General features: G+C 37.7%; 1 protein-coding gene and 1 pseudogene across 1 annotated transcript; both read left to right on the top strand.

Annotated features, from left to right (window-relative positions):
• The first annotated feature begins 7,028 nt into the window (after nucleotides 1-7,028).
• LOC132126207 (prostaglandin F2-alpha receptor-like) lies at nucleotides 7,029-9,281 on the top strand (annotated as a pseudogene).
• A 1,516-nt stretch (nucleotides 9,282-10,797) lies between these two features.
• LOC132126105 (transcription factor BTF3 homolog 4) lies at nucleotides 10,798-13,197 on the top strand. The gene is made up of 6 exons (XM_059537155.1): nucleotides 10,798-10,882; nucleotides 12,086-12,147; nucleotides 12,243-12,356; nucleotides 12,433-12,634; nucleotides 12,717-12,776; nucleotides 12,858-13,197. Exons 2-6 carry the CDS (start codon nucleotides 12,094-12,096, stop codon nucleotides 12,902-12,904), a joined length of 477 nt encoding a protein of 158 aa, XP_059393138.1. The 5' UTR covers nucleotides 10,798-10,882; nucleotides 12,086-12,093; the 3' UTR covers nucleotides 12,905-13,197.
• Nucleotides 13,198-16,217: the final 3,020 nt, after the last annotated feature.

Raw genomic sequence — 16,217 nt, forward strand, 5'->3', positions numbered from 1 at the left:
TGGGAGACAGCATTACCTTTCTGCCGGCCTCTGGCCTTTCAAGGCTCTGATGTTATTTAGAGATGTTATTTCTCTGAAGTTATTTACAAAATAAACTTTAAGGGTGGAGGGAGACTTTTGCACTACCCCTGCTGCAAATTGTGGGCGGACTGAAGAGGAGTCTGATTATGCTACCTACGCCTGGCTCCAAGGCGGTGCTTGCCCAGAGGCTACTGCGGATGCAGTCTGGGGACAGATGCAAGGGGCCACCCTCAGCGACGAGCAGGCTGGGGCTCTGCAGCAGGCAACAACTGCCCACCGGGGCAGGAAATGTCGGGAACCAAACCTTCTCGGCAAACCTCATGTCGACCAGACACAGCCAGATGTGGCACTCCTGGACCACAAGTGTGTACATAGCATGACCCAGAGACCGAGAAGTGACCTTCATCGCACATAGCGCAATATCAGTAGGGGTGCAGAGTTCTCTGAGAACTTCCAGGTTGTGACCACCCTCGTGCAGGTCCTTCAGTGCCTTGGCCTGATGAATCTGCAATAATGCCAGGGCATGTAGGCAGAGGTAGCTTCTCCGCAGGCCGCATAAGCACTGCCAGTTAGGTTGGTTCTTCAGAGCGAATTCCTCACCATCACCATAAGACCAGACAGGCAACTACCAGAAGTAGTGCCCCCCCTCCCTTATTTTGCCAGGAGGAACACTAGATCCAGGCGGTGGCACTGGAACCCCACCCCTTTTCAGGAAACAGTGCCTGTTTTGCAACTCCGCAATTGTCATGCTCCCACAATGAGACCATGACTCATCCACAAAAGCTGCTTTATCATACTTAACACCCAGACACATGAGGCAGGGATCGTGACCATCACCCAGTGCCAGGTAATGACCGCATACAGAAATGCATGGGTGATACAATGTCCATAGCAAGACGCAATGTTGTCTTTCCAAAGTAGACCCTTTACAGTTAGAAATGATGTATAACTCTTAACTTCATGAGCAAAAATTATGGTGTATCCACTGAAAAAAAGTGATTGCGCTGGCACCTCCATGTCCTGCATAGTGTTTTTGCACAGACTATTGGATATAGCAAACATTTTTCTAGGTTTAATGTTTACACATTGTTATGTGCTTGAACTGCTTTCTATCTATAGATTTTATTATATTCAAGTCAAGGATGATTTGAGAAGGCTAAATTGATCAAACACAGTCGGCTCACTGTCTGCCGCTTGGTTGTTACTTTAAAAAAACAAAAACTTATATTTAACAAACAAAAAATGCTCCAAACATTTTTCTAAATTAACTTAATAAAAATACTAAATTAAAAATAATCACTTCGCTATTGCATACACAACTGAACTATTTTCAGGGCTCTTGAAATATTTTTTTTAGATGTATTGTGGTCTATGAAAGAATTTCAAAAATATATTTAATTGAGCTTTACTGTTTACAACAAATATTTAACATACATTTTTTGGCCAGAAAAAAATGCTATATGGGGTTTTCTGATTCTTAAAGCAACCATAATTACAACCATATATCAAAAACAAACACTAACTTTAACCTGTTTTCTGAACTATTTAAGGATGCCATGAATGGGTTCACCACAATTAATTATTTTGTATACATATTATTATTATTCCTGCTTTAAGTATGCTGGAGTGCCAGACAGCAGGGATTTGTCAAACTCAGCTGGACTCATTAACATCAGCTCTGGTCTGCACTCATGAATCCCCGACTGAATATGCCAGCAGGCCTATAATATATTTCAGCACTACTTGTGAAAACATTTTGAAATAAGAGTGTCCGAAGGCAAGGAAAACGGATCTCCATCTAAGTCCACTAATTATCAATTATATATGATTATTTTAATAAATGATGAATATATTTGCAACCCTGAGGATATCTGTGATGGATGAGATGCCAGTGGTTTTGCTCTACACTATATGATTATCAATATCCTAACCAGCTTCTCTGTATTTTAGCTCTGTTAAACACAAAAAAGCATTGGGTTTTCCCGATGACCTCTGGCGAATCTGCAGGGTCATTGACTCCAATATCCCGCCAGACGATAGTCAGCAAATATCAAAGCTCTCATGTAACTGATTCCAATAGAAGTGCAATGACCCAGCAAGGACGTCAAGTAACAGGGAGAGAGACAAAGAGGAAGACACAGAGAGAGAGAGTGTAAAATGCAACTCTGAGGAAGGATAGAGTGAAAGATGGCTGATTTGTGGAAGTTTGGTCGGAGAAGAGCATCGGATGAGGAGTGTGTTTTCCACAGCTGTACGTTAATAAAGGCAGGAACTCTGTGTCTTTGCTCTTGTGTTTTTGACAGTGGTGACAGATGTTTCAAAGAGGTGCTTCTTTCCTTGCCCTAATAAGAAACAGATCAAAAGTATGACATATTTTAAACAAAAGCAATATCAGCTCAAGTACACACATGCACATCCCACACTGATGATGTTTCTGAAAGTTCTTATGATTTTCCTATAATATGAATTTCTGCTATCTAATTAAATGACAAAATAGATGGTTTGTTTGAGGTGTAAGTTCTCAAACTGCTTATAATAAAAGCTCAAGACGTCCTGTGTAAGACCCTTCTCTTTTCCTTTCTGATTGCATTCTGAATTTGAAGCTAGCAGCTGGAATATTACTACTGACAATTGGTGGATGTGATTTATTTGTCTTTTATCAACTCAACTCAAGATTAATCCTGAAAGTATTATTGTGAAAGAAAATAAAATCCTACATAAATTGAACTCTTTATGTCCACTCAGCTCTTTTAAAAATTTGTCCATACTATGGAAGTTGGTGGGGACAAACAACTGTTTGATAAATTTGAGTAAATGATGACAGAATTTTCATTCTTGGGTGAATTATTTCTTTAAATCTGATTACTGAATCTCTGGATATATTTTGAATGGGATACTTGCATACCACACACATGATCAAGAAAAGGAGGTTAGGCAGGAGTTTCACTTACTTCACTTACTCTGCACTTATATGTATAAAAACCACTATATTCTTGGGCTTCTTGTTAGATGCTAACTGCATTTCGTACAAGTATACTCTGCATAGTGACAATAAAGTTTAATCTAAATATAATCTAATTTTCTACTTTCATGACTGTTACATAGACAGACTTTGCCCTCTAGTGGCTGTTCACTTGCTTACAGGAATGAAGAACTGAAAGTGGACCCATAGTTGTTTAGTTAGCATTTGAATTTATACAAAGTGATTTAAAGTGATTAAAATACATTACAATAGAAAACAGTTCTTTTGAATTTTAAAAATATGTAATAATATTACTGTTTTTAATGTGTTTTCGTTCAAATGATTGCAGCCTTGGTGCGCATAAGAGGATTCTTTCTAAAACATTAAAAAAAGCTATGCCAAACTTTTGACTGGCAGTAATGGATACATTTTTTAAATTATTATTTTATATTTGCATTTTTCTTGAATTACGTTTAAATGTTTTATAGTGCACATACAACATTGGATTCCAGCAAGATTAATTAATAAACATTTTCTTCTTCTAGATTAATAGAGTCTGGAGAAATGAACAGCATAAAACCACACTCCAGTTTTATGTGTAACAAAGAGTAATGCAGCTCATCTCAGTGTGTGCTTCTGCTCTTTCAGAGTTTCTTTCTGACCTGCCCTGAGAAAAACGGCCTCACTATAATACACTCTCAAGAGAGACATTCCTCATTTTCGTTTTCAGGGCTTGAAGACTTGTAGGTCATGATTCATTTTAGTATTACATACCTTGTTCTCTGCTAAGGCACATATATCCTCTCTTTCTGTTCTCTTAGTGCTCTGTGTTATGGTGCAAATCTGTACTATTTATCTGTATTTCAGAGCCAGAGGTGTCTTATTTATTTATTTATTTATTTATGTTTGTCCTTTTTATTCACACTTCTTATTTTGTTTCTGGCCACACTGTTTTACCAGAAGCAATCCAGTTAATATTGAAAAATTGCCTTACTTTCACAAGATGAGATGCTTCCATAGATTTAATTTTAGGTTTCTGTATTTACTTTAGGCCACTTACAGTAGAAGCCTTTTCTGGTGAGTACAACCTGCCACAAGAAATATATTGCCTAGTCCATCATTTTGTCTGAGATGGTCCTTCTTTGGACCCATCAGTCTGCCTTTGTTATCATAAAGTATTCATTAAAACAATTTGCAGCTCAGGGTTCTTCAGTACCGAAATCTAGCCCTGATTAGAATAAGTTACATTTTAGTTCTTGGACTTTGGTTCATCTAGGGTGCTTTTAAAAGCTGTAATGAGGCAGAGGATTAAACAACTCATTGCTTTTTCATGCAGACGTAATGACTTTTCCAGTACATGTTTTTTAGAGGTTGCTGACAAAATTAGAAAGACATTTGGAATAGTTCATACAAAATTGTAAATTAGCTGAAATGGTTCCCGCCCTGAGGCCATCCAGGATGTAAATGAGTTTGTTTCTTCATGGGAACAGATTTGGACAAATGTAGAATTATATCACTTCACTAATGGATCCTCTGCAGTGAATGGGTGCCATCAGAAAGACAGTCCAGATACCTGATCACAATAACTCACAAGTACATGACTTAAGCCCTCAAAAATAAACAAATTTTAGTTTTTAATAAAACAATCCATCAGACATTTTTAACTATTTACAGTATAATATTGCTTTTTCCAGGGAAAAAGTTGCCTTGTCTGAATCAGGAGAGAAATATGCACAGATCAAGCACTGTTTACAAACAAAAAGCAGCAGGATAACTTTTTTTCTGGAGGAAGTGTTATTATGGGCTGGAATTTTGGCCAGAAGTGACAGATGCCTTAAAGATGGATTTTTTTTTTCCTACAGACATATAGCTTTTCGCTCCACAAAACATTAATTCATGGACTGGAGTTGAGTGGATTACTAGTGGATTATTGTGATTATATTGGATGTTTGGACTTTTATTCTGACGGCACCCATTCAACTGCAGAGGATCCATTGGGGATCCATTTCTCCAAATCTGATGAAGAAATAAACTGATCCACATCTTGGATGGCCTGAGGGTGAGCACAATTTCAGCAAATTTTCAAATTTAGATTAACTGTTCCTTTAAAAGTTACGTTTTTTTAATCTGGTAAATTAAAATTATGAAAATTTGTTTAACCACTATTATAATGTAAGTATGCAAAATTGCAGCTTTTCATGCTAAAAACCTTTAAAACAGAATTGTACTCTGTAAATATCAATAATAACATCTAAAACATCAGACAGAGCATGGAACACCAAATTCATCGATTCTATGCACAGGAAAATGCATATACTGATAATAAAGTATTTATACTTAAACAGTATTCACTCTGCACAACAGCATCTGTTAAATGCAAATTTCAGCATCATGGCAAACTAGCTTCACATTTAACAGACCTGGAGAAGAAGTTGTGCAGTATGCTCCGTTTTTTGATATTGTGCAGTGAGCAGTTTTTGAAAGTCAGGTGGACATCAAAAATTGAACCAAGATTTCTGACCGAGCTTGGTGGGGTCATTGTTGATGAACCTAGCTGAATGATGAAACTGTGCAGTGTTGGGGTTGCAGAGAAGACAAGAAGCTTAGTCTTTGCTACAGTATTTCATTCTTTTTATGATATACACGTTATATCCTGCTACAAAAAAATCAATAAAGTAAAACATAATCCATCTATCTTATGTTTTACTTTTCATGTAAAAGGATGATGTGCTTTTGTTTTTTTAACTATTCCTGCAAGTGAATTTGGCCACATTTTGAATCATTCTATAAAAAAAAAGTGTAATTTGTCTTCCTCATTAAAAAATCTTGCCGTGCGTTTTGATAAAATAAAAATATCTAGAAATAAAAGCTAGCGCTGTTTTTTTTCTTCATGTTTACAAGGTTCCTTTGTTAACATTTGCCAGTTAAGTTATTTTAAAGAAAGAATAATAGAAAAATAGAAAGAACGCAAAACTTTGTAAAAATGGCAATGACTTGATTTCCACATTAAGAAAATCGCACTTTATGCAAATTATATGCAGTTTATTAATACTTAAACATAAAATTATATCAGCCAATAAACATGAATGAATGAATGAATGAATGAATGAATGAATGAATGAATGAATGAATGAATGAACCTCGTTTCTTAATAGCCAATGCCTCAGGAAATATCCCGTGCGTAATGGCAGACTTGGCATGTTCAGCGGGTGTTCAGCTCCGGTAGGATTGAAAATAGTATTTTGTAATATCTCTTCGGGTCCATAATCAGAACAAATTATTTTATTATATTATAATGGTATAACAAAACAAAACCCATAAGACTGCACTGTTGAAGTCATTTTGATCAAACCACGTCTCGCACACGACGCGCGATCGGGAGCGCGCACATCACAGACTCTTTGAGCACAGCGCGTGGATTTCCCCAGCAGCAGTTATTAACATGAGAAGAGGGAATCAACCTGGAGCACTGGGACTCATCTGATCAGCAGATCACGGTCAGTAAAACTGGAATAATTGTTCGGAAATAATAGATTTATAAAGTGAAGCAATATTGATTTGATGTGTGGATACGATTTGTTCAATAATTTGTAAATTTAAATTATGGAAGTACTTTTCAATTAAATTATCTATCTAAAATTCTATCTATCTATCTATCTATCTATCTATCTATCTATCTATCTATCTATCTATCTATCTATCTATCTATCTATCTATCGCCTACTTATATTTTCACATTTTATATTTGAACTTTTCACAACATATTGATCATAAATGGGTAGAAATCTAGATTAGTATTTTTAGGAACAACTTAGAAATGTTCACATGCATGTGAAACTAATTGTGGGGGGAAAAACTGAACAAAAAGTCAGACATTCTGTTTAGTGTTGATTTTGGAGTCTGACTTAGAATAAAACAAAGGCATTGTAGTTTCACACTTGGGTTTCTGTACTGTAAATAACAAGAGTCTACAGTTCTTATCAGTTTTGTTTACTACAAATAACATCACTAATATTTAGTTTGTTTGCAGTGTGAATTGCCGATCATGCTTTATAATGTTTTAGCTAATGCTGGATGCTTGGTGTCGAGTGATGTGTATAATGGGAGCTGTACCAAAGAGGACGTTTCTGTGACCCCGACTGTCATCTCGATGACGGTGGGCATAATTTTCAACACCCTGGCCCTCTTCATCTTGATCAAAGCCTACCGCAGGTTCAGACTGAAGTCTAAAGCAGCCTTCCTCATGTTTGCTAGTGGTCTGGTGGTGACTGACTTCTTGGGACACCTGATCTACGGCTCTCTGGCTCTCTATGTATACACCTCACAGAAAGACTGGGAAACATTTGACCCTCACAAGTCTCTGTTTGACTTTTTTGGAGTTTCTATGGCTTTCTTTGGCTTGACTCCTCTGCTTCTCGGAGGCTTGATGGCGGTGGAGCGCTGCGTCGGAGTGACCCGTCCTCTCTTCCACGTCACAGTGTGGGCGTCCTATCACTTCAGGAGGGTGTTGGGTTTAACCTGGCTGCTGGGTCTGCTGGTGGCCCTGCTGCCCCTCCTGCTTCAGAGGTCCTACCAGGTGCAGCGTTCACGGAGCTGGTGCTTCTTCCGCCTGCAGGGGCCACGCGATCGGGTGGATGTGCTTCTGACGATACTGTTCTCTGCGCTGGGTTTGCTGGCTCTCCTGGTCTCATTGGTGTGCAATACCGTGACTTTCCTCACTCTCTTACGGAGCAGGGTACAACTTGACCGAGATCATCATCGTCATAAACGTACTGTAACACATCACACCTTTCTGAGATAGTCTGCCAGCTTTTGGCAATCATGCTGGTTTCCTGTGTGTGCTGGGGGCCAATTCTGGTAAGAAAATACGTCCTATTTTTCACACTTCTTATTTCGCTCAAAAAAGGAAAAGATAATATTCTGTAATTATTTACATTTTTTTATCTATCAATAAACGTGAGAATAAAAATATTTCCCTCCTCTGAATAAATAAGGACGTCTTAGTTCAACAAAGAATATATAGATTAAGTATATAGATTATAAAATTGTACAATTAATTAATAAGTTAAAAAAACAATAAATTAAAGTAAATTTTAATTGATTCGCCATAAATTCAATTCAATAAATGTAAAATAATTTAAAAACATCTTCTAAACACACACACACACACACACACATATTTAGTATTTATGTGTATATATCATAGACTGTGGTATATATGCATAAAATAAATATAAATGTTTTGTTATATATGAATCAATAAAAATACATATATGTGTGTATTTTAATTAATTATTTTTAATTATTTAAAATTCATTTCTAAATTAATATATATTTCGCTCTATTTATTTATAATTTATAAACTTAGTACATCTTATGTTTAATAAAATAAATGTAAAATATAAATGTAATTTAATCAGTATTTTTCTGTATTTTTAGAATATCAACACGTTTTTATTTAATAAATATTACATTACATTAAGTCATTTAGCAGATGCTTTTATCCAAAGAAACTTACAAATGAGGACAAGAGAAGCAATCAAAACCAACAAAAGAGTAGCAATGTCAGCACCATCTCAAGTCTTGCAGTACACGTAGCAATTTTTTTTTATATATAAATAAAAAGAAAGCAATTCGAAAGCATAGAAAAAGAATAAAGAACGCTAGTGTTAGAGGGTCGTGTTTTATAATACATAAAAAGAAAACATGTAGCTAGATAGACCAGAAAAAGAATAGTGTTCGAGGGTCAATTTTACTTTACAAGTAGTTAGAATAGAATTAGAATAGAGTGTGCTAGTGTTAGAGGTTCAAGTGTAGATGGAAGAAATATTTTTAAAACGTTTCTTGAAGATGGCTGAGGAGAGAACAGTTAAGGTTAAAGTCTGTAAAGTGAATTTGTGCCTCTTTGGAGTGGCACTAATGCGCCCGTTCATGCAGATGTATAATATTTGTATGAAATGTTTAATGCATTATATAGTTTGTTCCCCAGATGACAGGCATCATCTTCAGCTTGGAGGATCACAGTGAGGATCAGACGTCATACACTCATATGCTCCTGGTTGTGCGCATGGCGACCTGGAACCAGATCCTCGATCCGTGGGTATACATCCTCCTGCACAAAGCTGTTCTGAGGAGACTTTTTCAGGTGCCATTGATACTTTGCAGTCCTCACCCCAATTTTCGTTTCCAGTGGCAGGGCAGCATTGAGGCCAGCAGCGTGATCAGCAGACCAGACTTCATCTGCCTGCATGGACCTATCCTGCCAGACACTAATATCCAGTCAGATAACCTCAGCTGATGGGGGATGTGAGGATATATAATCATTACAGTGAAAAAGAGACTGATTCAGAGAGTCAATCACAGAGTTGTTTTCATTAGCATACATACAATGTGCCTTAAAAACATCAAAAACTAATTTACTGCATATGATATTTACTCAATTTGTTAACATACACAGTGCTTTTGAAGAGTTGTTTTTATAGTCTATTGCTTTAAGCAAGTATGTTTTGAGACTTTATGTAAAAAAATAAGCAAGTTTAAAATATTATGGTCATGGTTAAATGTTTTAAACGTGATATGTGTTGTTTCATTGTCTCATTAACAGTACACACACATTCCAGATGATGGTTGTGTTTTATTGTATTTATAGATTTGAGCATTTTTGTTTTAATGAAAGTGTCTAGATTTGAAATGTAAACATTACAATTTGCTGCTTTATAGAGCTGTTTAAATCCATAATTTGTCTGTGAAAAGCACTACAAAATATAAACATGTCGGAATAAATATACAACCACCACTTTTGTTACGTATAATGAATATGTTTGCTTGTCGTGAGGCCATACAGTATATATAATGGGGAGAAGGGTGAGTTGAGCCAGTTTTTACCACTGTGTGTTTAAAGTGAGCACATGAAAATAATGAGTCTAACTTAAATATGTACATACATTTCAAGATGTGGTGCATCTTTGGGATTAATCACTTTGAGTCTAAAATAAACTGCTTTCAAAATTTGGTTTTCCAAAAAAAAAAAAAGTTGTCTCTTGGCTCAAATAGCCACATGATGCTTCTGATAATGCTGAAGTAAAACTGAAAATGTTCAGCTCATGCTATATCAAAGGAAAAGAAATTCAATAAAATGACTTTTTAAAATCCATGTGTGTTGTGATGGACTGGAACCTTACTTGTGCAGGGAAACACAATTTTATAAAAACTTCAATGGCCAATTTTCATAAACAATGTCTATTTAAAATTTCCGGGGGAAAACATAATTCAAAACACAGAAAAAAAAAGTTTGGTCTAAAATGAATGAAATGTAACACAGAAATGCAATACAATAATAATTTATAATCATAAGAATGGGTGATCCACTGGATCAAATTACCCCACACCTACCATTTTAACAAACTTGTATTATCCAACAGTATAGTCTCTGATTATAACTTCCTAAAGCACAAGCACACGGTTTTTCCTGTTTGTCTGTAATTGTTCAGAAACAAGAAGCATGAGTCATTGAACATTAAAAAAATCACTTTGAACAGCATTTTATTTTTTTAATGTAAATGTACTGGCCTCTCTTCATCACAGAGTGAGTAAAATGGATATATTTGTGGTCATTTCAACAGGTTTTGTCTGGAAGCAAGGGGAAGCTCAAATCAACTCGCTTTCCCCTGGTCTATATAAAATAAATATGCATTCATACGGTCATACTTAACATGCAATCAACAGATTCATGTCTTTAGCTTTATTCTTTTTATCATTAAAGCCGAGCCGCTAGAGGGCAGCATCACTGTTGTACGCGCTTAAAACAACAAAAACAACGTGACGTTTTTAGACTTTTAGTCTGACTACTTCCGCCTTGTTCTTTCAACGCATGTTTCTCTGAGCAGCTGTGTTTATCAGGTCAGTAACGAACACCGTTATGAGTTTATTTTAAATACACTACATCCACGATGATTGCGTTGTTGATCACGCGTCTGAGCGCGGTTTGTTTGTTGTGACGTGATGGTGAGATGTGCGCGCGCGCGTTATGCTGAAGTGATGCACTCAATCAGATAATGCACAGTCAGGGTTTGTCTTTATTCTCCATCACTGCGACATGCGCGAGGGACAGAGACACTAAAGCATGGAAATGTCCTCAAACCGACGACTGAGAGTTTTTTCCGTATTTTCCGTGTCATCTGAGGGTTTGTAGCCTGCTGACACAGAAGAGCACAGTGTGTGCTGGACTAACGTTAGATAGTTACAGTTCAGATGTTTGTGTACTAAAGTAATAACTATATACATTTTTTGAAAATCTCTTTTCATGGAAAAGCCTTTCAGGGAATCCATACCAAAATATAATTGCCAGGCTTGGTAATGTAAACTTGTATATGTGTATATATACACACACAGAGACACACACATAATGCCAATTCTGTCTTACCTGGTGTTGTAGTCAAGAAAGCACATGGCCAAATGGGTAAAAAACATTAAAACTAAAGAAATGTACTATTTCTTTATATAAGATATCTTAGTCAAATAATAGAGCTTTTATTTAGCCTGCAGGGGGAAGAAGCCAAACTGTGCATGCAGTCTTTTTAGTAAACCAGCAACACATCACCATGTTTTCAGTTACATAGATTTATTCTGTCATCTGGAAGTGTATTCCTTGGGGTTCTGGAAAAGTTCCAAAAGATCAAAACATTGACAGCCAATCAGAATCGCTCCTGGTTTAAAGTGCTCAGACATTTAAAGTAACAGATCACAAAACTGCGGCAAATGCTACATCAACCTGAACGTTATCATGCTTTGGTGTGAACACGATTTAGGCTCGGTTTCACAGACAGGGCTTAGCTTAATCCTGGACTAGGCTTTAGTCAAATTAAGGGGTTTACGCAGCTTTTATAAAAATGTCTTAAAAGAAAACCGAACAAGAACAAAGGCACTGACATATTTTAAGATATATCAGAGAACAAGATATTTTCAGTAGCGATAGCTCAAACATGCATTTTAATCTGGGACTAGTTTTAAGTCTGGTCTGTGAAACCGGATGATAGTGTATATAGTGTGTTTTTTAGGTGCATCTTAAAGCATTTGAATAATGAAGGATTTGTTTGCTTTTAGAAGTCAGTATGAACCAGGAGAAATTGGCTAAACTTCAAGCCCAGGTCCGGATAGGGGGCAAGGTAAGAAGTATTATGAACAATAATGATTGTGGATATATATTATGGTTTTGCCGTTGTTTTTCTGTCTTTACTCAGTTTCGATTCGTTTTCTGTAGGGAACAGCGCGCAGGAAGAAGAAGGTGGTGCACAGAACAGCAACAGCTGATGACAAGAAACTTCAAAGTTCGTTAAAGAAGCTTGCAGTCAATAACATAGCTGGCATTGAAGAGGTAGATCAGTAGCTCTCTAGTCTCATCGCATTCTGTCCTGTTCAGAGAGGATTGTGAATTCGATCTCGTTTTGCAGGTGAATATGATTAAAGATGATGGCACAGTCATTCACTTCAATAACCCCAAAGTGCAGGCGTCTCTCTCTGCCAATACGTTCGCCATCACAGGCCACGCAGAGACCAAACAGCTTACAGAAATGCTCCCGGGAATCCTCAGTCAACTTGGCGCTGACAGTCTCACAAGTCTGCGCAAACTCGCCGAGCAGTTTCCCAGACAGGGTTGGTATAGAGGTGGCTTTGAAATAGAGCTGAATTTACAGTTTGGTATAGATGCTGACATTCTGTTTCATTGCTTTTTAAGTTCTGGACAACAAAGCTCCGAAAGCTGAAGATATCGATGAAGAAGATGATGATGTCCCGGGTATGAAGCTTAAAGTTTTTCTTTTGAACAAGCTGTAAAGTGTACAATGCCGATTTAAATCATGTTATTCTTTCTTCACAGATCTCGTAGAGAACTTCGACGAGGCCTCAAAGAACGAGGCAAACTGAGCACCTTCAGTAAATGCTGTTCAGAAGTCTCCTGCAGTGTTTTTAAATCAGAGTCACAGACATATCATTTCAACACTATTCTATGAAACAAGAGACTTTTATATCATAAATTGGCCATTCCTGACCTTTCTCCTACATTTATACAGAACGACGGACAGTTAATTGAATGCTCAGTGGTTCTAAATCTTATCATGTTGCTAGTTGAAATGCTAGTTTTGACGGCGATGGTTATAAAAATAAGTCTTAATTCTTTTCTTTCTGTTAATTAAATAAAAATAAAGCTCATAAAACTATTCTATATGGTGCTTTTCCTGTAGATGCTTAAAAAGATTCGTCATGGTGTCTGTAGTATTATTAGGCATATTAGTGGTGCTTGCCGGAGGCGATGTTCGTACACCGGGCGAAATATCGGGCGACAAAACCCATAGACAATGCATTGCGGCCAACTTTGACGAATCGTAGCTCCAAGAGAGAATTTCACAGAAACACGTGAATCACTACATTTGGAGAGGCTATCAGGCTGTGCGAGAACATACCCCGCATTGGGGTATAAGTTGTACCCCTGGGGCGCAAGAGCCCCCCAAATTTGCTCCTAATACAAAGTATAGGGAGGGCTTTTCCTACTATGGGAAATTACATAGGAATTTTGTATTGAATATAACTCTGGATCACAATATCATAGAGACATGGGGGTGGGCTCATTTTAATCAGACAACCAATCAGACCAATCAGGATCGTTATGAGGCTATCAAGTCATGCCCTAGCAACCATATAGAGCACCCTAACTACAAATTCCATAGACTTCCATTGAAAAATATCAAATCAATATCTTTGGATAGAAGTGTTATAGAAACATGAAGGTGGGCTCCTTTGACTCGGGCAGCGAACAACCAATCATGAATCCCCTTCAAGACTTCATAGCAACGCCCTAGCAACCATTAAGAGCTACCTAGCAACCTAAATCCAAAGAGAGATAGATATCTTAACATCTGAAAGACACAGAAGCATGGGGGTTGGTTTATATTGTCAAGCAGCCTTTGGAGTATCATCAATGGCAGCTGCCAAGCCACTCCCTAGCAACCAAACGGAGTACCCTAGCAACTGTTTTGCATGACCTATATCTCTGCATCAGAACATCGTACAGACATGGCGGTTTTTTTTTACTCATGCTAGTAAACTGGACTTCCAACATGCTAGTCATGCTAGCAGTGAATAGCTACATGTTAATAGTGATTAGCTAAGTGCCCAAATGGGCTAAGAACTACATAGTGACCAACTGTGACAACTACCAACCACCTAGTAACATCATAGCAACAACCCAGGATACCATAGCAACTGCCTAGCAACCAGCCAAAACACCCTAGCAACCACCCCAAGTACCTTAGCAACAACTACCAACCACCTAGTAACATAATAGCAACCACCCAGGATACCATAGCAACTGCCTAGCAACCAGCCAAAACACCCTAGCAACCACCTAGCAACACCTTAGCAACCACCCCAAGTACCTTAGCAACAACTACCAACCACCTAGTAACATCATAGCAACCACCCAGGATACCATAGCAACTGCCTAGCAACCAGCCAAAACACCCTAGCAACCACCTAGCAACACCTTAGCAACCACCCCAAGTACCTTAGCAACAACTACCAACCACCTAGTAACATCATAGCAACCACCCAGGATACCATAGCAACTGCCTAGCAACCAGCCAAAACACCCTATCAACTGCCTAGCAACCACCTAGCAACAACCCAGGTTACCATGGCAACTGCCCTAGAAACCATCATTGGGACCCTAGCAACCACCCGGGGTACCCTAGCAACCACATAGCAACAGCCTACCAACCGCCCCGATTACCCTAGCAACCACCCTGGGTAACCTAGCAACGGCCCTAGCAACCATCATGGGGACCCTAGCGACCACCCCGATTACCCTAGCAACCACCCTGGGTACCTTAGAAACGGCCCTAGCAACCATCATGGGGACCCTAGCAACCGCCCTAGCAACCATCCCATGTACCCTAGCAACCACCCCGAGTACCCTAGCAACCACGTAGCAACACCCTAGCAACCACACTGGGTACCTTAGAAATGGCCCCAGCAACCACATGGGTACCCTAGCAATGGCCCAAACAACCATCCTGGGGACCCTAGTGACCGCCCTAGAACACCCTAGCAACAGAGGGGCGAGTTTTGCCACTGCAAGCACCACTCACATTTTCTTCAGGAAATGTACATTCTAGTTATTATTATTACAAGAGTAAAAGGTGTTGTCCCTTTGAAATGCTTAAAATGCTAACTAGGTTACACCAAAACACGCAAAAATTGTTGTACAGTCAATTAATATCCTCATTTTAGTTTTTACCTTTGCAGTGAAACAGCTACCTAGTAACTGTTTACGTTAAAAATGTCAGGAAAGTCATAAATAAAGATGGTCAGTGATAATTAAATCTGCAAATGCCAATATTCTTACAGATGCAAACACGGCGGAGCGATTTGAGTAAAATCCAATTGAGAGTAAATGTGACTGCATCTTAACCATAGGCTTCATTTGGGATTTAAATATGATCAAAAACAATACCTCATATTTCTTGTATGCTGACCCATTAATCACTGTTTTTTATTTTATTTTTAAGATGTGTTCACATTTATGTCTTTTTTGGATAATTTTAACATGCAAAATCCAATCATTTCAATGGAATCCATTTCATATGCATATTTCGCAGGAAATTGCATATACGAATTTGTCACTTACCAACTCAAATTTGCTCTGATTAAACTGACTTTTCTCTGTGAGTTGTGCTTCATACCTGGTTCCTGTATTTTGAAACCTTTTTGCCTTCCATATGTGACCCTGAACCACAAAACCAGTCTGAAGTAGCACGGTTAGGACCTATATTTGTAGCTATAGCCAACAATACATTGTATGGGTCAAAATTATCGATTTTTCCTTTATGGCAAAAACCATTAGGATATTAAATAAAGATATTTTATAAATGTCCTATCATAAATAGGTTATATCAAAACTTAATGTTTGATTAGTAATAAATGCATTGCTTAGGGCTTAATTTGGACAACTTTAAAGGCGATTTTCTCAATGTTTTTTATGCACCCTCAGATTCCAGATTTACAAATAGTTACCAGCTAAATATTGTCCTACCCATACAAACCATCAATTGAAAGATTTCAGATGATGTATAAATCTAAATGTTTAAAAATTGACCTATATTTCTCTAATGTGACCAGCTGTTGTTGATTAAAGACTTGTTTATCTATAATAATGAGAGATTGTGAACCCAAGTAACAGTAA

The sequence above is a fragment of the Carassius carassius genome, chromosome 44, assembly GCF_963082965.1.
Source record: "Carassius carassius chromosome 44, fCarCar2.1, whole genome shotgun sequence".
In the NCBI taxonomy this organism is placed as follows: Eukaryota; Metazoa; Chordata; class Actinopteri; order Cypriniformes; family Cyprinidae; genus Carassius; species Carassius carassius.

What these genes read in the sequence shown, in the direction of transcription:
- LOC132126105 (XM_059537155.1), top strand. Translation starts at nt 12,094, where the DNA reads ATGAACCAGGAGAAATTGGCTAAACTTCAAGCCCAGGTCCGGATAGGG. An exon ending in AGGTCCGGATAGGGGGCAAG is followed by an intron (nt 12,148 to 12,242) that starts GTAAGAAGTATT and finishes CGTTTTCTGTAG; the next exon opens with GGAACAGCGCGCAGGAAGAA. An exon ending in CGAGCAGTTTCCCAGACAGG is followed by an intron (nt 12,635 to 12,716) that starts GTTGGTATAGAG and finishes TTGCTTTTTAAG; the next exon opens with TTCTGGACAACAAAGCTCCG.